The sequence below is a fragment of the Sminthopsis crassicaudata genome, chromosome 2, assembly GCF_048593235.1.
Source record: "Sminthopsis crassicaudata isolate SCR6 chromosome 2, ASM4859323v1, whole genome shotgun sequence".
Taxonomy (NCBI): Eukaryota; Metazoa; Chordata; class Mammalia; order Dasyuromorphia; family Dasyuridae; genus Sminthopsis; species Sminthopsis crassicaudata.
Genome location: NC_133618.1, coordinates 443,264,824 through 443,285,428, shown reverse-complemented (window position 1 = coordinate 443,285,428; position 20,605 = coordinate 443,264,824). Strand labels below are relative to the sequence as shown.

The 20,605-nt window shown below is 37.1% G+C and overlaps 1 protein-coding gene across 10 annotated transcripts in view; it reads right to left on the bottom strand.

The window, feature by feature from the left end:
- PTPRT (protein tyrosine phosphatase receptor type T) overlaps positions 1-20,605 on the bottom strand; it is a 1,285,960-nt gene that overhangs the window by 46,927 nt on the left and 1,218,428 nt on the right. For all 10 annotated transcript variants that reach the window (XM_074292616.1, XM_074292619.1, XM_074292617.1 and 7 more), the window contains 3 exons: positions 14,642-14,718; positions 8,375-8,411; positions 312-409 (listed from right to left, as the gene is read on the bottom strand). In XM_074292616.1, coding sequence (XP_074148717.1) covers positions 312-409; positions 8,375-8,411; positions 14,642-14,718 — 212 coding nt within the window. The remainder of the gene's footprint in view (positions 1-311; positions 410-8,374; positions 8,412-14,641; positions 14,719-20,605) is intronic.

The window sequence follows — 20,605 nt, the reverse complement described above, 5'->3', positions numbered from 1 at the left end:
ATCAGTAAATGTTTAATTTGTATACCTATTTTATATGCCTATATACCTAGGGTTGCATAAAAATTTCCATAGAAGAGCAGATAATTTTTTAATGCAACTCTAGATATATAGGCATATAAATTTTTATATCTTTAGACAAAAAAGGGGTCGTGAAAGGAAAAAGTTTAAGAAACCCTGCTCTATAGGACCTAGTCTTTGTGACATCTCTCTAAGGGCAGCTAACTTCATGAAGAAGATGGAGACCAAGAATGGAGTTTTACTTTACCTCAGTTTTTGTGGCTACTGGAGAAATCATTATCTAAGTAGCTTACCCTTCCCACTTCCACAAGATTTGTCACCATCACAACACTAGCTGAATTCTCCTGCCAAATCATCCTCCAAAAGTCCTTGACGGTTTCCTGCATTGGACCTATCAAGAAAGAAAAAAATATTGGAGTCTTAGGATCTCCAGGTGCAACAGCAGTTGGTCCCTTGTTCATGGTGCCTTAAGGTGGGGCATGGAATTAAGGACTATAGGAAATGCCTGGTAAACAATAATAATGATGGAGCTCAGTGTCTGTGCTTAAGTATGAGAGTTGGACTCCTGACTGTCCTTGGCTAGTAACTTGCAGATATAGTCTGAGAAAGTCATTGAAGATTCAATTCTCATTTAGTGCATTCATTTTTAGGAGAGGATGAGCATCCAGTTCCAAAATTACAATTGGACCTATCATTATGGTACAGCAAAATGTCTTTTTAATCATTCAAAGAGCATTTGTTAATATTATCAAACCCAATTCTAGACTACAAAGATACAAATCAAAAATAATGCCAGATTTCAAGATACTTACATGCTGAGGGATGGGGGTTAAGGTGGGGCAGGAAAACAGCATTTACACAGACCTTAAAATCATCAATTTTGAGTTGGAAGGGACTTTTCAGGCCATTGAGTCCAATTCCCTTATCTTCCAGGTGAGAAAAATAATATACAGGGAGTTAAAAGATTTATCCAAGGTCACAGAACTAGTAAGTATCTGAGATGAGATTTAAATTCAAATCTTCCTGATTCCAAATCCAGCAGTCCATCTGCTACGATATTGAGCTATTTCAACATCGCCATCCCTTCTTGAGCAGTGATTGAGGGAGACATTGGATGAGGAAGAAAAAGAATTCTGGGTCATTGAAGCTAAAATACATACAAATAGACCATCCATGATTTACTGCCAAGAAGGACTGGACATTCCTGCCACCTTGAAGTCCACCTTGGACACTGTTTGATCCCAAGCAAGTTACTTTATCCATTGAAATCTTAGTTTCTTCATTTATTGAGTATAATAATAATACTTCCCTCACAATGTTGTTATACTGATCAAATGAGATAATGTATGGAAAAGGCTTTTATGCTAATCAAATGAGATAATGTATGTAAAAGGCTTTACAAATATTTAAGTGCCATGAAAAACGTGTCAGCTATTTTTATTATACACATACCTTCTTAAGACTGTCCTTTTCTAAAAATCCCTTAGCTTTGTCAAGGCAACTTTGACATTCACTGTAAGCTGATCTCATAGTTAACATTTCCAAAGCTCTTTCTTGTTTTAAAAAGAGCTCTGTGAAGTTCGTTGTATAGTGCTGTTGTTCCCAAAAAGTTGAAGTACGTGGAAGACATGGCTACTAGTTGGTAGAGCCAAGATATTATGTGTATATATATACATATACATATACATATATATATATATATATATATATATATATATATATATATATATATATATATATATATATATATATATATATATATATATATATATATATATAATGCTAGTCACTAGCACTAACATCAGAGGATCTGACTTCCAACCCTACTTGTGATGCTTGCTACCTGTGCTGTAGGCAGTCACCTATCCTCTCTGGGGCTCAGTTCCTTATTTGTAAAATGAGAAGAGTTAAATGAATACAAGGGATAATATTATAAAAAAATATATAATAAAAATAAATAAATAAATAAATAAATAAAATTTAAAAAAAAAAAAATGAGAAGAGTTAGATTAGATGGACTCTTCCAGAGGCTTCTTCCTGATCTAGGAATATGACCTTTATTTTACAAAGGGAATAAGTAATCCAAACTGTGGTTCTTTTACTATGCTTCAAAAATCTGATAACTCCAGGTTCCCCTAACTCATCTCACTTTATACAGGGTTTGTGCAAATATGTCATGCAGCTTTTTACTACTTATGTAGACAATGTCTCTGTGTTTTTAGGGGCAGGAGGAGAAAATAACTTCATATAATTTGCCTCAAAGCCCTGGACTTTGGGTACCTGGACCTTAGGGAAGGCCCTCTATCCAGAGGAGTCTGTCATCTCTGACATGCACAGCTGTCTTGACAACTGTGACTCGCATGGCAATCCAGATCTGGTATGCTCATGTGCAAAGCAGTCTATGGAACAACTGACTAAGAAATGCTGAAGCAGCCCTTGTTTCCTGTCATAGCATTTGGGTTTTAAACCTGATCCCCCAAAGTGATCTCTAGAATATTCCCTGAGGGACCAGGAGCTAATTAACATTTGCTTGCTATGTTGTTTGGTTGCTATATTGAGCATCATCTGAGAATCTTAAAATTATGGAAAGTCAGATGTCAAAGGGGCCTTAGAGATCAGCTGGAGCAGTAGTTTCCAAACTTTTTTGATCAACAAAATATTTTTATCACCTTCAGTACATGTACAAAGTTATACACATACTATAACCTATATCAAATTGCTTGCCTTCTCAATGCCAGGGTAAAGAGGGAGGTAGGAAAGAATTTGGACTTTAAAATTTTTAAAAAAACAAATATAAAAAATTGGGAGGAAAGTGATATATACATGCACTACTATACTTATATACATTATAAAATCCATACAAAAATAGAAAAATTTTAAAAAGATATGAGGTAAAGATGAAACAATAATTGATTCTAGAGACAATAGGGAGCCATTGGAGTTTGCTGAATATCAGAGTGACATGGTAAGATCTGTGCTTTACGAAAAAAAATCACTTTGAAAGCTATATGGAATGAATTGGAGAGGAAAGGAATTAGAGGTCCATTAGGAGTGGAAATTAAAATAGTTCAGGTAAGAGGGAATGAGAATTTGAATCTGGCAAGGAAGGAACAGATGAGAGAGATCTGGAGGTAAAAATAAATTGGCAATGGAATGAATACATGGGGTGAGAGAAAAAAGGAGGATTTGAAGATGATACCAAGGTTGTGAACTTGGGTTATTTGAACAATGGATATTTTACATTTTCTTCTCTTTTTTCATTCATTTAATTTCATTTGATTGATTCTTGATGTCTCATGAAGTCATTAGCTTCCACTGGCCTAATTCTAATTTTAGGGAATCATTTTCTTCAGTGAACTTTTGTATTCCTTTCCCACTTTGGTCATTTCTACTTTTAAGGAGTTGTGTTTTTGTTTTTTTTTTCCAGTAGATTTCCGTACCTCCTTTTCCATTTGACCAATTCTATTTTTAAAGTTTTCTTTTTCCAAGCTGTTGCCTCTTTTTTCATGATTCTCTTACATAACTCTCATTTCTTTTCTCAATTTTTCTTCTACCTCTCATTTGATTTTTAAAATTCTTTTTTTGAACTCTTCAAAAAGACTTTTTCACATTTCTCTTTGAATTCATATGCAGATATTTTGACATTGCTATCCTATTCTACTTGGGTCCTGTTGTCATAGTAACTTTTTATAGTTAGGGTTTTTGTTTGTGTATTTTATATTTCTATTTATTTTCTGGCCTGAAATTTATATTTTAAAATTGAGCCCTGCTCCTAAGGTATAGGGGACACTATCTCAGGCTTCTTGTGTCAAAGACCAGGGAGCTGATTTCCTGGCTTTCTGCACTTGGCCTCCAGGACTGACAGCTCCCTGGCCACCATTGATGATTTTTGGCCTTACAGAGGCTTCTAGGCTTGCCAGGCCTGACTAGTAAGTAGCCTGCCTCTTCAGAGTTGGAGGTCTCACAGTTGGCCCACTTTGTCTGGCATGCTGAGGCAAGAACATAGGACTTTAGTTGCTGATCTGTGCTATGGCTAAGAGCTTCCTACTGGCTTGCCTGGATACAGCCTATGCTGGGCTGTGGTCCTCTTTTATACAAATGAGGCAGACCTTTCCTGTAGCCCTAAGTTATCTGGGGCTAGAAAATTTTCCCCCTGTCCTTTTGTGGGTTTTGTCATTCCAGAATTCATTTTTGAGGTGTGATTTAAAGTTATTTTGAGGAAAATTGGGGAGAGTTCAAGTAACTTCCTACTTTTTCTCTACCATCCTGGCTCAACCTCCACCCTGATTGTCATTCTGAATTTCATATTCTCTCTCACCTTCCATATCCAATCTGCTGCCAAGTCTTGTTGAAGCTATCTTTGTAACATCTCTGATATATACCTATTTTAATAGCCTATTAAATATATAAATATTTTAATATTTTAATAGCCTGAAGATTTATCTTCCTTTCTCGTCTTTCCTTATTCCAGTCCACCTTCTACTCAGTTATTTGATGCTCCTAAAGCTCAAGTCTGACTACATCAACTCCCTTTCTCCCCACTAACCTCCAGAAGATAAACTCTAGTGACATCCTACTACCTCTAGGATTAGGTACAGATCCTGTTTGGCATTCAATATCTTTATTTTCTCGTGACATTCTACCTTCTTAGTTTTCTTATATCTTGCATTCTCTCCCACATACTTCACTATCCTGGCTGGTAGAGATTGGAAGATGAAGTTGATGTTATGTGATTTTGTGGTCCCCTGACCTTGGGGAACTTTTGTTCTAATATGTCAGTGTTCCTTGGTCTTCTGGATTTGGATTGTGCCTCAGGAAACTGGCAAACCCAATCTATCTGATTCTGATCATTCCCTAGCCAGATAGCTTCTGGACTCAGGAAGCTCCACAGATCAAACTCCTGAGACAATAGTGAATAAGACCACTCCTCAATTCATTGCTATTTGGTAATCTTGTAGTAATAATCTGATCAACCAAGAACCACTCCTTCTGGAGACCACTTCTTACCTTGAGCCATAGAATTAGAATATCTATGGTAGAAGCTGGATAAAATGACCCTCCTTGGTAATGTTTCTTTATTGAATTCCCTTACAATTCAGTTTACTTGTAATGGTATACATTACTTTCAATAAATCTTTGCCCCTTGACTGGGAGATGGGTTTGACACCCCACTTTTAATCTGCTCCTGAGATTTGTTTCCTCTAGGCTTCAACATGCAAATTTTCAACTGCCCTGCAGCCTGCAGATCATGGGATGACTGACACACAATTAGATGCCTTGCTGCTGTTTTCGGATCTCATACCTCCCCTCCTGGCTTTAACTCCACCCCCACTCCCCCAGTATCTTTATGACCCTTGTCAGCTTAAAGTAGCTACCAAAGTCTAAGATCTTTGCCCTTAATCCCAAATGAATTCAGGGGTAATTTTTGAGGGGGTTGGTGAGGGGTGAAATTGTGTTCCCTTTAGATCTGTAAAATTAACACTTTGAAATTCTGTCCCCTTTGATTCCTGACTCCCCCAGCTCCAGAGTGTCTATAAGATCATATCCTCCTGGCTGGGCTTTTTAAAGGCAAATTACCCCCTTTCAATTGTAGACCATTTTCAGGAAATTCCAAGTTCCAGAAGTCTTCAAAAAGTGATTTTTATTCAATTGGAGATCTAGGCCTGGGGACTTTGGCTTTTTTTTCAACCTGAAACCTGAGTCTCAGATTTACTATAAAGGATATTTCTAAACTCATTTCTTTGCAGAATGTCCAAAGTCTGCCAGGACTTCTGTCTGCTGTGGAGAGACCCTCTTCTCAGAGAAACACCTGCCATTGAAGAAGTCAGTCTTTCTAGGAAAGCAGGCTTCTCATCCAACAATAAACTTCCCTTTTTGTCACCTAAAACTCTTTAGGCTTGTGAATTCTTTCATGAAGGACCTGCACTGACCAAAAGGGGATTCCCACAACTCTCTGACTGCCACTAGAACCCCATCAGATTCGAGCCTGCAAATTCTTTTGAGACACCTCAGGACTCCAGGCTGGGACTATTGGGGTCATTCCCTTCTCAACCTTAATTGGCCATTAAAGCTTCCCACCTTTCTGATACTTTGATCATATAATTCATGGAGTTAGTCTATAGTGGAGGCTGAGAAGTGAAGACCTGTGATATAAAGAAATCTCTTCATTTTTAAAGAGATGGGAACTGAATGAAGTCCAGAGAGACAGCACTAGTTTATTGTGGTAGACCTTAGAGAGAACCTAGAACTTGCATTTTCCTGGCCCACATCCTTTTTCAGTATGTAACACTTACACTTATGTTCATGACTTTCATTTTATTATTATTCTTTTCAGAGATGATTCTATTCCACACTCTTAAATTGCTTAGATTTTAGATTCTTTGTACTGAGTGTATAGTTTAGGAAAGAGGAACAAATCAAATCACTTTAGAGAACTTGAATCAAATTCAGAATGAGAAGGGATCTTAATGTGTATCCAGCCCAACAGCTTCATTTTATAGATAAGAAAACTGAGGCCAAAAAATGTTAAATGATTTGACCAAGGTCATGCAAATAGTATAAATGGCAGTCAGGTTTGGGACTCATTTCCTTTGACTGAAGATCCAGGCCGTTACAACCGCTTAAGTATGTTTTCATGGCATTTTATTGCTCAATATTAAGCCTATTTTTAGTTGAGTGGGACAAGCCCTGTTTCAAAGCCTGAAAAGCCTAGAGGCACAGGTGTGGTGTATCTACAATAATTATCCTCCTTTTTAATGTCATACTCTCTGGAACACTGGGAAGAAAAAAAAATTCTTTGTCTCTCACCTTTAATCTGAAATACTTACATCAGTCTATCAGCTTCCCCATCATCACAATGAACTACAAAAGTGACATTGAATTTATAGTGTTTGGGGAGACTGTTGTCCAATTTCTGCCACAGTCAGTTCCTAATGATCTCCCCTACCCTTTCCCCTTTTTACATAATTGAAATAATTCCCATACATTCCAAAAGTTGATTCCCATGCTCTGAATGGTAATGGGCATGATCCCATCATGATCTAAGACTTAAGATTTTTGTATAAGTCATTCTAAGAGTTGCATAAGAAAATGGTAAAATAGATGAGAAGAGATATTCCCTATTTATTGTGTTTGTAGTAGAGGACATTTCTGCAACAACCTTCTTTGTAGATCACAGAAGGCTGAAATTGGGGGAACTTATAGATCATCTCATCTAACCTTTTCATTTTATAGTTGAGGAAACTACAACAGAGAGTGAAATGCCTCTCATAGTAATGCAATTAGTAAGTAGAAGAATAGAAAGGTTTCTGATGCCTTGTTCACTGCTTTATTTCACCAAACCACCTGCATGGCTGAACAGTAAGAGGGACTAAATATTCTCTGGACTGTGGTGATAGGATCTCCATAATTCTTCATCTCGATGACCTTTATACAAGTGACTTCCAAATCTCTATACGCAGTTTTGGTCTCTCTCTTGAACTCTAGTCCCACATCAACAACTGGCTTGGGAGCATTTCCAAAGCCATATTCCATAGGCATCTTTCACTCCACATGTATAATTGGAATCCATGATCTTTTTTCTAAAACTTTCAGGACTTCCAAATTTCCTCATTCCTATTGAGGGTGCTACTATACTATTAAGACATACAGAATCGTCATCTCACTGTTAACCTTGATTACTCACTCTCTCTCATCGCTTGTATCTGAGTAACCATCTATATCTTTTCAATTCTGTTTCTACAATATCTCTTAGAAACTGTCCTGTTTGCTCAGCCCCTAATTGTTTCTCATCTGAATTGTTCTAGTAGCCTCCTAATTAACCTCCCTACTTCTGGTCTCCTATCCAAGCCATCCTTTATAGAACTGCCACAGTGGTCTACTAAAGATCAGATCTGACCACATTTTCCTCTGCTCAAAAATCTCCAGGACTGCTGGAACAAAACAAAAAATCCTCTGTTTGCATTTAAATCTCTTTGCAATCTGGTTCCAGCCTACCTATGCAGAACTGTTATACATGACTGCCTTTTATATGCCCTACAGACAAACTGAGCTATGTCAGTGCTGTTCCCTACACAAGGTGTTTGATACACTTGCTTTGCCTCTGCATAGGGTACATTCTTGGAATGCACTCCCTTCTCACTCATACCCTTCTGAATCCTTGGTTCCCTTCAGAACTCTTTCAAGTACTACCTCCTGCATGAGATCTTTCCTAAGTGATAGAAAGAAAGGCATGAATAGGATAGATGAGAATTTGTGATCCCTCATTTCCCTCTTCTCCTATATAGTCATTCAGATGGAGCTCTGCTCTGACAAACTTTTTGGTCACCAAAAGAAGGTGAGAAGGGAATGCACTTACCTTGAGTGGCAATATAATGACGGGGACGGTGATATCCCTAAATAAGAGAAAGAGAAATAGTCAATGGATAGCATTCAGAGTTGGAGGAAATAGTACATTTTCTGACTTCGAAAATCAGTCCACCTGCTCCTTCCAGGTGTGGCTGCTGGCTCAGACAGCCTTATAAGCACATGTGAGTTAACATTATTCTTTTCCATGTACATTGTAGTTAGACTTCAGCTGCTTAGAAGGGCAGAGAAGAGAAGAAATTGGCCAGTACACACAGGTCAATAGTGCTTTGCAAAGTTTTTTTTCTCATGACAACATGTGAAGTAGATTGGTAGGTGGCTATTAACCCCATTTTACAGATGAGAAAACTGAGGCTAGCAAGAATACCACATTTCAAAGCAGGAGGGAATGGCAGAGGCCATCTACTGGAAGAGCAAACTGTTCCCCAACATCCCTGACACATGGTCACATAGAAACTACAATCTCCTGATATAGTACATTTCATTTTTGGACACATCTAATTACTAGGATTTTTACACCTTTTTGGTTTTTTAAAATTTTAATTAATTAATTAAATTTATTTTTTATAAAAAATTTTATGCATGGGTAATTTTTCAGCATTGACAATTGCAAAACCTTTTGTTCCAACTTTTTCCCCTCCTCCCCACCCTTTCCTCCAGATGGCAGGTTGACCAATACATGTTAAATATGTTAAAGTATAAGTTAAATACAATATATGTATACATGTCTAAACAGTTATTTTGCTGTACAAAAAGAATCGGACTTGAAACAGTGTACCATTAGCCTGTGAAGGAAATCAAAAATGTAGGCGGACAAAAATAGAAGGATTGGGAATTCTATGTAGTTACCCTTTTTGTTTAGCTGCTTATAGTCATGTCCAACTTGTTATGATCCCATTTGGGGTTTTCTTGGTAGAGACTTTAGAGTGATTTGCTATTTCCTTCTCCAGCTCATTTTATAGATGAGGAAACTGAGGCAAATGGGGTTAAATGACTTGCCTATGGTCACACAGTAAGTGAGTGTCCGAGGCTGAATTTGAACTCAGGTCTTGCTGACTCCAGGTGTAGTACTTTACTTCTATGCCCTTAGATTTTTGCTAAAATCTACTTCTCTTCAGTACAGAGTTTAAATAACTTGACATGAGTCATGCACTATTTAATAATAGTGGGTAATAATAGAGGAGGAATTCTCAAAAAGTCCATTACTCTTTATGCTTCATAATCTCCAAGTATTTACACAACTCCTACTATTTGGCCAGCCTGAAACAGGCTTCTTGAAGGAGAAAGAGAAATCTAGGAGTAGACTATTAAAATTGTCACTAGTGGGTCAGCATCCACTTGGATAGAGACTTCTAAAAGACTGTTTCAGAGACCTGTCTTTGGCCCTTTACTTTTCAACACTGTTACTAATGACTTTGATGAAAGCTTAGATGTCATTCTTGTCAACTTTTCAAATTAGATGAAGCTAGAATGTACAATTAACACAGAGGATGAAAGTGTCAAGATATAAAAGAGTTTTAACCAATTAAAATGATGGATTGAGTGAAATAAGATGAAACTTAACAGGCATAAATGCAAAGTTCTATATTTGGGTTCAAATAGGCAACTTCACAAAGTACTGAATAGTGAATATATAGCAAATAATAATTTGTGTATAAAATATGTGGGAATTGTTGGAGATGGTGTAGAAGGAATTAATGATTAGGTAAATCTTTGGATTAGAAAACCTCTGAGATTCCTTTTAGATAAGAATTTCTATGATCCTTCAATCTGTAAATGGGAATAGAATATAGATACTTTTATAATATGATTGTAGGAAAAGCATGACTGTTACAAATGCTATGGAAGTTGAAATTATTCTTGTTATTAAGATGGGAGAGAAGAATTTACATTTTGAGCTAGTGAATCAAAATAAAATGTTTCAATGGATCATCATTTTCCACCCCCATTTCCTACACTCCCCCCCCCCCATTTTTTCAACCTTGAATAACTTTCATGAACTGATACAAAGTAAAGTGAGCAGAACCAGGAGAACATTGTATATAGTAATAACAATAGTGTATAATGAATAATTGTGAATGAGTTACCTATTCTCGGCTATCATGATAAAAATTGCTATCTACACATCCAGAGGAAGAATTGATGGAGGCTGAATGAAGATTGAAACATACTATTTTTCACTTTCTTAATTTTTCATGTTTTTTTCTTTTGGTCTGTTTCACAACGGACTAATATGGAAATATATTTTACGTTGCATGGACAGATATAACCTATATCAAATTGCTTACCATATTAAGGAAGGGAGAGATAAAGGATGGAAAGGGAAAATTTGGAACTCAAAATTTTAAAAAAGAATGTCAAAAATGTCTTTACATGTAATTAGGAAAATAAAATACTAGAATAAAAATTGTTTTAGGAGTTGTCTTTTGTTTTACATTACATTCACTTCTAAATGGTAGATCTCCTCTCTTCTCCTCTATTCATTTTATTTTCCCTTGTAACAAAGATTTAAAAGGGAAAACATATTCAGTAAGACAATGAATTTATTGACTATGCATGACAGAGTGTGGCATATTTCCCACATATAGACCTCACCTTTGTGAAGACAGGAAAGAATCTAATTTTAGCACATGTAAAACATTATTCTCTTAGACCTGTGTGGGATACAGAACTAACAGTGGAACCTCCACATCAAAGGGTAGAGACAGTTTTGGTCACTTTTTTGGACATGTTTTCAAATTGCTTTCCAGAATGGTTGGCCCAATTTGCAGTCCCAAAAGAGTGCTTCAGTTTTCCTCTCTTCCTACAGCTCCCACCCCCTTGACAACACACACACACACACACACACACACACACACACACACACATACACATACACATATATTTCTAATAAAGGAAGATGGATTATTAACTTGGTATAAGAAAACTTCTACCCAGAAAAGAACTTTTAATTCATTTAAATCCCACCTACACAGCACACAAATACTCTGAAAACCAGTAATAGGCCTTTCCCCATATGACTATGGGGAATGTGAAATAGGTTTGTATCCAAAATACATTTATCTCACTCTACACTCATGCATCTGTTACTTATTTGGGACCCAGATACAATATTTATTTTTAAGCTAGTCATTTATAACAGATTCAAGTAGCCAGTGCTTTCAGAGGCATAGAAATAAAGCCAATGAACAGACGCTTTAGCCGGCAACCAGAGACTCTTGAGACACAGGCATGCCTTGTAATGTCCATTCCAATTATCCAAATAGATTCATTTTAATGAAGCTTTATTATTTCCTTCCTTTTGTAGTGAATTAATGACCCATTCTTGGATGCACTGATTATATCATGGATAGCTGGCCGGCTGTTTGGGGAGATGCTGCCTCTCCACACAGAAATGGGACGGTGAAAAGAACTGTGGGCTCCAAAGATCTGTGCTTTAGTTAGCAGCCTACCACCTACTGAATATGTGAACTTGGACCAATCATTTTACTTCTCTAAGCCTTAGTCTTTTTTTTTTTTTCATTTGAAAATTGGGGATAATAGAGATTATTATCTCTAACCATGGCTTCAGAGAATGTGTTTGAAAGTGCTTTGTAACCCTATAAGAAAGCCTTCCTTTTACAATCTGTTTTTCATAGTACTGGGAGACTACTTGTTTCTTAAACATATATAAAGTCTTCCAGTGTTTCTTCTTGCATCCAGGATAATATATAAACCTTTTTTTTTTTTTTCCCCGACATTCAAAGCCTTCTACAGTCTCTCTCTATTCAACTTTTCCGATTTGTTTCATTGTCTCTCTCTCCACAATTTCAAGTCCCTCCAGAATAAATTAATCTCTTTACTTCTTCTTTCCAATCTATTTTTGTTAATTTTATTTCTTACTCCTAGAATGTTTTCTGATTTTGTCTTCACTATTAGCTCTCCTACCTTTCTTTTAAAGCCCATCTCTTTCAGAAAGCCCTCTCTAACTTCTACTGGTTATAATGGCACTCCCATTCAGATATCACATACAATTTTGCATCTCTCTAATGCACATATCATGTACTACTATGCATGGAAATTATTATCCATCTCGGTTTATGTTTCATGTCTTCACTAGATTGTGAACTTCAGAAGAACAGGATTATGCTCTATTTAAATTTTGTGTCATTCCCAATACTTTTCTACACATGAGAGGTATTAAATGTTTTTAGTATTATACTCATTATTAAATTCAGGACATCATTATTGTTAATTATTATTATTATTTACAATCAAACTAATAAATGGAATGACTCTCAAGGCTTGCAAGGATAGGAGAAAGAATAAATGATGAGCCACTCCCCAACAAAGCTAGGTTAATGCTATGGTCCAGTCTAGCTCCTCTGAAGGGCTCAGAATAAGTCCTTGTCAGAATAAGGAAAGGTCCTGGCCCCACGTTGGGCGCCAAATGTAGCGAGCTGTCATCTTCAGAAGCTGCCAGATCGCTCTCTGGGAAGAGATCTGCTGTGTCTACTCAAATCTTTCAGACAGATTCTTCTTCCTGTAGTGAACCGTTGTCTCCAGGCAGTTGCTGTTAACTCTTGTCCAGAGAAGTGACTTCCCTTCCTGCAGAGAGCCTACTTCCCTTCCTGCAGAGAGCTGCATCAAGCCAGATGTAGTGCAGAGTCTTCTCCTCTTCCTGGAGTGCTGTCGTCCAGCCCTTGTCCTTCCCCAGGCAGACTGCTCTCCAGGCCCAATGTTGCCTCTTTTATCCTCCCAGAGAATGGGCGTGGGATAATGCAAGGGCTTCTGGGAAGAACCACTTCAACCAATGAGCTTGCTCCTTCTAGGATTCCTAAGGTGTAAACTCCCTTTACAGGTCTGAGCCAGAGAACTGTCAAGTCAACCTGAGTTCTCACCTTGTAATTGTCCAGACAACCTGAATTCTCACCTTGTCACTGTCCAGACAACCTGAGTTCTCACCTAGTAAACCTAACAGGTTAATTCAAGCTAGAATTGCCCATAGGACTTTTCTTTTCATATCCAAGCAAGGTGTTTGTATTTTGCCACTTCACTTGGGAGGGCAGTAGGTGGTACAGTAAATAGAAGGTTGGGGCCTGTAGTCAGGAAGACTTGAGTTCAAATCCAGCCTTAGACACCAGCTTGTATGACCTCAGGCAATTCACTTAACTTTGTTTGCCTCAGTTTCCTCATCTAGAAAATAAACTAGAGAAGTAAATGGTTATGAGAACTCAGGGTCCTCTTTAAGTCTCAAGAAGGCAGAATAGTAGGACTTTAGAGGAGTAATGATAGGTCACATTTTTGCTTAGCATTTTATAATCTACAAAATTGTGGTTGTTCAGTTGTGTTCCACTCTTCATGATCCCATTTGGGATTTTCTTGGCAAAGATATGGGAGCAGTTTGCTATTCCAGTCTCTTTGCCAAGAAAACTCCAAATAGTTTCATGAAGAGTGGAACAAAACTGAATTGAGTGAATTGAACTAAACAACTTTCTCTAGGGGCTTTTACTAAATTCTAGTTGACTGGCTGAATGTTCTAACCTCAGTTGACTCAAATCAGAAATCCTGATGGAGCCTTCCTCCTATGATGGTGATGTGATGGCTCTCCTCAACACTGGTGCTTGCTGAATGTATGGTGATGAAGTAATCATAGGCAAGGATTGGAGGGCTGAGGGAGAGAGTCAGAGTTGCTTTGCTAAAGGACGAGGAGGAGAGAGAGAATTCAGGCTCCGGACTCCAGAGTCCAGGATTCATCTTTGGCAAGCCACATGGCAGCCTACCTGCCTCCTTCACTTCTCCTCCTAAAGGCCAAGGACTTTGACTGATCCTGACTCTGACTGATCCTGAGGCCCTCCAGAGAGCTATTTCAGACATTATAACAAAACCCTCAGTAAAAATCATTATCCCCATTTTTCAGATGAAGAAACAGAGATGTCCAGAAAGGACTATTTCTCTTCTGTTCCTGTAATACTTAGAGAATGAGGACATCTTGGGTTATTCAGGCTTTGAAGATTTCTAATAGAAATCTAAGAGTATTAATAGGTCCAAAGGAAGAGAGTGAGAACCTAAGATCTCAAACTCAATTGCTCCAGGTCTACAAGTGATGGCAGATTTGAGGGTGAGAAAAAAGAGGTGGAAGGGAAAAAGAAATTGCATGCTTTGGGGAGGAAGAAGTGCTATTCCTGAGCAATGATCTCATTATAGCCAAAAACTTAATGGATCTTAGTCTATTAAATATCTTTCTCAGCATAGCACCTCCATGCTGAAGGACACTTACATCAATGTAGTTGGCATTAATGTAGTCAGAATGTGGGTCTCCATCCAGCATCAGCAGTCTGACTCTTGAGTGATCATCTGAAAAGAAAGGGAGACAGGTGAGGAAAATTTTAGAAAAAAATGGACCTTCTGGAGTTAGAGTGAGAGAGGAAGAAAAATCACCCATTGTATCTAAGGGCCGTATCTAAAGTGGGATGTTGGGCAGATGTTTGTTAGCCTGTGGCTAGCCTCCCATGGCCTTGACCCAGCTGTTTAAATTCACTAATCATTCTCAGGTCATTCAATTTTGGAGCCGTTAAAAAAGTTGCTATGAAAGAGGAGGCCAAAGAAGGTTTGATCAAATTGCTTTCATATATTACCCTACACATAGGGTCAGAAAAGTTAAGTGACTTTCTCATGATATATGGAATGTAAGAAAACAGGATTTGAATCCAGGTCTTCCTGATTTCAAGTCTACTGCTATGCTGCCTCTTTCACATTCATTTTTTTTAATGGAATTATTTTCCATATTTTATCTATGCTTTTATTTTTTCTGACTGGATTTTGGAAAATGTTTAAAGATCTATCATGAGCTATTGCTGTTATCAATACCAAAACAACCAGGTAAAAGCTTTAATTACAATAAGTCTCCCAGTGACCAGAGACAAAGTGATCATTTCAACTAAAATCTTTGTATAAAAATAATTAACTGGGGGAGGAAAGGGAAGAAATCTCATCTAATTAAAAGAAGTTGGATATTCCCTTAGAGTTCATTATAATGTATACTCATACATTATATCTTTACAGTCAAAAACCAAAAGGAGAGGTTGGGGAGGGCTGGTTAGCTCCCAAATTCATTCTACAAGGAAGTTATGCCCTACTGCAATATTAGCTTTATTTTAAGGCAGTGCTTCTCAAACTGTGGTCCCAATAGTCCTGGGAATCTAAAGACCATTCTATGGTAGAATTCTGTATTAATTACTTTTTCATAATATAATGAGAAGAGTATATAATATAGGGGCTAGACAAATGATATTAGAAAAAGGAAAATCTGTGTTTGAATTCTGTCTCTGACACATACTATGTTGCTGTGCAATTTATTTAGCCTCTCAAAGTTCTGGACGGTTCTAGTGTAAGGCTATACCAAATTGTAGAAAAGGTGCTGTAGAAGAAGGTCATCACCAAGAGCTCTCTATACCAGTAAAATTATCGGTGTGTTAAAAAAAAAACAAAAAACTTTATGTATATGCATTTATATCTATATCTATATCAAATTTATATAAGGAAGCTTTGGATTCAGATCCTAACCCTGATACCTTCTACTTGTGTGATCTGCATAAAATCCCTGAACTTCTTTGTGCTTCAAGCAATTTCTTACAGCTTATCTGCTAAATTAAAGATAGGTCATAATTTCTGGCATGGGTCCAAGGAGTTCCCTATTATGAATAAGTGAAATATCCTTTCCAGATTCATGTTTTCATAATATGACAATGTTGTAATTCTGTTCCTGGACTGAATATCTGATTGCTTTGAAGACTAGATTGAATTTCAATCACTACCTTAGTATTTCATCCAAAGTGGGGCATGTTTGTTTCCATAGTTTTTCTAGAAAGAGTTTTTCAGTGAAGGGAACTGAGAGCAGGGGCTGCTATAGAAAGATTTACCCTGATTAAATAATTCTTGGTTAAAAATGTTTCAAATTCATTTTACTCAGAGCACAGTAGTAGTCTTTGCTGGGACACAATAAGGGAGAAGAAGGAAACTTGGAATTGTCAAGTGTAAGTTGCAATCAATTCCTGGAATATACTTTTAGAACCATTGCTCTAAGGAACATAGATGTGGCAAAGTGAGATTCCCAAAGTTCCCTCAATTCTGTATTGTCTGGGGATGATGCCAGTTAGAGCAATTTGAAAATTTGGGATGGGAACACAGGCTAAATATGTAATGACGTGAGCAAAGAACCTAAACTCAAATTCACACACTTCTAACATAGGTTAGATGTGAGGAAACAGATTGGTGGTGAGAAGCTGTGACACCTGGATTATCAGCTATTGGGTGAGAATAAGAACTTCAGAATTCTCCTGCTAACCTTATAACACATCAAGTGCAAATTCCTCCAATAGCAGATCCAAAGAGAGATTGTGAGCTTTCATTAAAGGACGGAATCCAATTTGAAATCCCTGCTGTAGGATTTTGAAAAGGGAAGGGTAGCATTATCCTCATAGTTTATTTATTACTTATGGGAGATGCTCATATTGTTCCTGTCCCTTATTTTTCTAACTTTATATAATTAGGTGGATGAAAAATTATGTTTACACACATACACATGGAGAAAGATAGGGAAGTCGACAACATGGAGGAGTTTATACCAGGCAATTTACAAAGAGTGCCAGAATGCTCATTACACGCTATCTACATTCTGCAAGCTTGAAAAGAAACTAATTTGGTGTCCCTCATTTGATATTCAAGACAAGAGGGAAGTTAGAGAGAATCATGTGGAAGCAAAAAGCTCTCTAACGTTTAGGCAATAGGAAAACAGACTATATAAACTTGAACATTGCATAGAGAAAATTGCACATCACAGTGTGTTGCACGCAGTAGGCACTTAATAAATGCCTGCTGAGTGAATGGATGAGGAAGAATTTCTCTTAGTAGAATCATGATAGCAAAACTCAGGAAAGGTCTGGTTTATTTGCAGCATATCAATTAGTTGGATTTCTGCCTTTGCTGCCTATGGCCTCTATGACCTTGGGCAAGACATTTCAATTTGAGAACCGACCTCAATTTCCTTTCTATAAAATAACTAGTTGGACTGGGTGAACTCAAAGATTCTTTATAGTTTATGAAACTTATGGAATTACAGGAGAAGGGGAAGGCTGAAGAGTTATCCATTCTGGGAAAAAGAAAAGGGGAATATATTTGAGAAGATTATCCCTGAGGCATGTAGATGGCATGTTGAATAAAAGTGGAAGAGCTCCTAATGAACAGGGCCCTTCCTATGACAAATTTATTCTCTAATAATCATGGTAGATCAAGTTTCTACAATGCCTCTAAGCTTTACAAAGTTCTTTCTACACAACAGTCCTGTTGAAGAAGAAATACAAGTGTTGGACTCATTTTACAAACAAGAGAATTGAGATTCAGGAATACTGAGCAGCTTTCCTGGGGTTTTACTGCTGGAAATGTCAGAAACTAAACTCTGGGCTTCTCACCCAGATTCCATTGCTTTCCATTGTCCACACTTCTAGTAGTCATTTGACACATATTCTGTGTAAATGAAATTGTTTATAAATGTGATTCCCTGAAAAACAAAATGAGAAGATCTGCACTCACTAAGGCTCACGTAGTTACTCTAAATCTATGGCTATCAGTCCTAGCCCAGAAAAATTCAGAAAAATACAGCTGCCCATTAAAAACAAACCACAAACAAACAAAAAAACATATGAAATAATTCCAAAGACATTTTACTAATTACTACTAAATTCTTTTATCACTTAACTCATAGAGGTGTTGTGGCCAGAAGAAGAGGAAAAAGTAAGAAAGAAAGCAAGCTTTGTCTGTTACAGGCAGCCATTAGCAAGATTTACTTGATCTAAGAAGGAAGGATTTGATAATCACATGGGAATAAAAGGGAATTTCTGACAGAGTTAGAACAGGAGGGAGGAGGGATCAGGAAGGGAGAGCCCAAGTCCATGAGTTGTATTGAGCAAAACACTTTGAAAACTAAGAGATGGAGAAATGGGACCCATCTTTCACTGTCATCAAATCCATGCTGGAGGTAAGAACTTAGAATAGATCATCAATTTTCAGACAAGCATAAAGTTCTCAGTTTTCTGGGGAGAATAACAAGTGCTCAAATTGTGCTAGTAAAGAGAACTTGAAGTTATGGATGACCTTATTAGTCCCAGTTCTGTCACTAGCTGTGTGACTGACTATTGTGAGACTCAGTTTCCTGATGTGTAAAATGGTAGTATCATTTATAAATTGAGTTGGAAGCTGCATGTAGGATCCTGTCAATGTTGCCTATATAGTATTTCTTAGACATGTCTCCTTTTCCCCACTCATATTGCTACCAACTTTATTGAAAATTTTCACCTCAGCCAAGAATAACTTCTTAATAGTCTTTCTACTTCTGGTCTCTTTCCTCTGCAGCCCAACTTTCACAAACTTATCAAAATAATCTTTACATACAAACCTAGCCACACCAATATCCTTGCTCAAAAAAATTTCACTAACTCCCTATGACCTAGAGAATAAAATAGGAACTCTTTCATCTGGCATTTCAGGTCTTCTATAATTGACTTCTAGTTTACCTTTTGATTATATACACATATTTCAGACATCATAGACTACTAGCTTATCCTTGAGCTCAACATATTATCTCCCACCTTCATGTATTCATAGAGTATAAATGCCATGCTTATATTTCTTCCTTTTCTCTGCTGGGCCAGAAGCTCTTCTTCTTCAATAGCTCATGTTCATCCAATTTTAATAATTGTTAAACACCTTTTATGTGATGGGCTCTGCAATTAAGTGCTAAAAATATTAATGAAAACAAAACACCTCCCTCATGGAGCTTTCATTCTACTGAGGAAATACAAAAGAAACATAGATAACTAATTGCAAAATTATTGCTATTGTTATGGTTCAGTCATTTTAGTCAGTTTAACTCTTTATGACCCCATTCGGGGTTTTCTTGGCAAAGATACTGGAGAGTCTGCCATTTTCTTCTTCAATTCTTTTTATACAGGAGGAAACTGAGGAAAACAACATGAAGTGACTTGTATGACTATACAAGTTGCGTCTTCCTGACTTGCTAGTGACTGTACTATCTAGCTGCACATTAAAAAACATATGAATTAAGTCCAAAGACATTTTACTAATAACTACTGAGGGGTAATTGAGCTGAACCTTGAAGGGATGTTGGGATTCTAAGAAAAGAAGGAAAGAAGGGAAAAGATATTCAGGCTTGTAGAACAGTCTATAAAATGAGAGTGAGAGTTGGGATGTTGTGTATGGTGAATAGTAAGTGTGTCTGTTTGGCTGGAATATGGAATCTATAAAGAAGAATGGGGTATAGCCAAGACTACTTTGTATTTTATACAAGAAGAAATAGTCATTGGAAGTTTCTGAGGCAGGGAATGATCCAATCTATGTGTAAGCCATGTAGGCTTGACAACTGTGTGGATTCAGGGAAAATAATGAGAAGGTTATTGTTATTCTTTTGTATTCCAAGATCAGCTTGGGTTACTTCCTCCATGGAACCTTCTATGACTGATGCCTTCAACTAAAATTTCTTTCCTTTCTCACTTTTCTCAAGATTATTTTCTTTCTGCAGTTCTCTTTTGTATCCATAAAAACTGTAATTTCTATTATAGTTATTTGGGTAAAAGTTTTTTGTTGTCCCCTCTTCTCCAGTAGAATGTATGCTGTTTGAAGTCGAAAATGTTAGTTGTTATCTTTGTATTTCCAGGGCCTTAAACAGGGAAGGCACTTAATAAAAGATTGTGTATTAATTTTATTTTTTCACTTACCAAAATTTAATTTTCTCTTCCACCCATATTGAAAATAAAAGATAACCAAAATACCCCTGTGACTGATATGTACAGTCAGGCAAAATAAATTCCCAGATTGTTCATCTTTTGTCTCATTCTGCACCCTACGTCCATCACTTCTCTGTCAAGAGATGGGTAAAGGAATAATTTCATACATTTACTGTCCAAAAGTGGAACGGATTGCTTTAGGAGGTAATGAATTTCCTAGTCACTGGAAATTTTCAAACAGAACTTAGATGAGCATTTGTTTGCCATAGGGTAGAAGGAATGTATATTCCAAAAGACATTGGAACAGGTGGCTTCTGAGGTCCACAGCCTGTGCTATAAGAACATTTGTACTTCCAGGGTTATGTAAGGAAAGTTTTATCAACCATAAATCACTCTGATTTCCCCTTTACATAGAGCATTTTCATTTCCTACTGAACCACCAA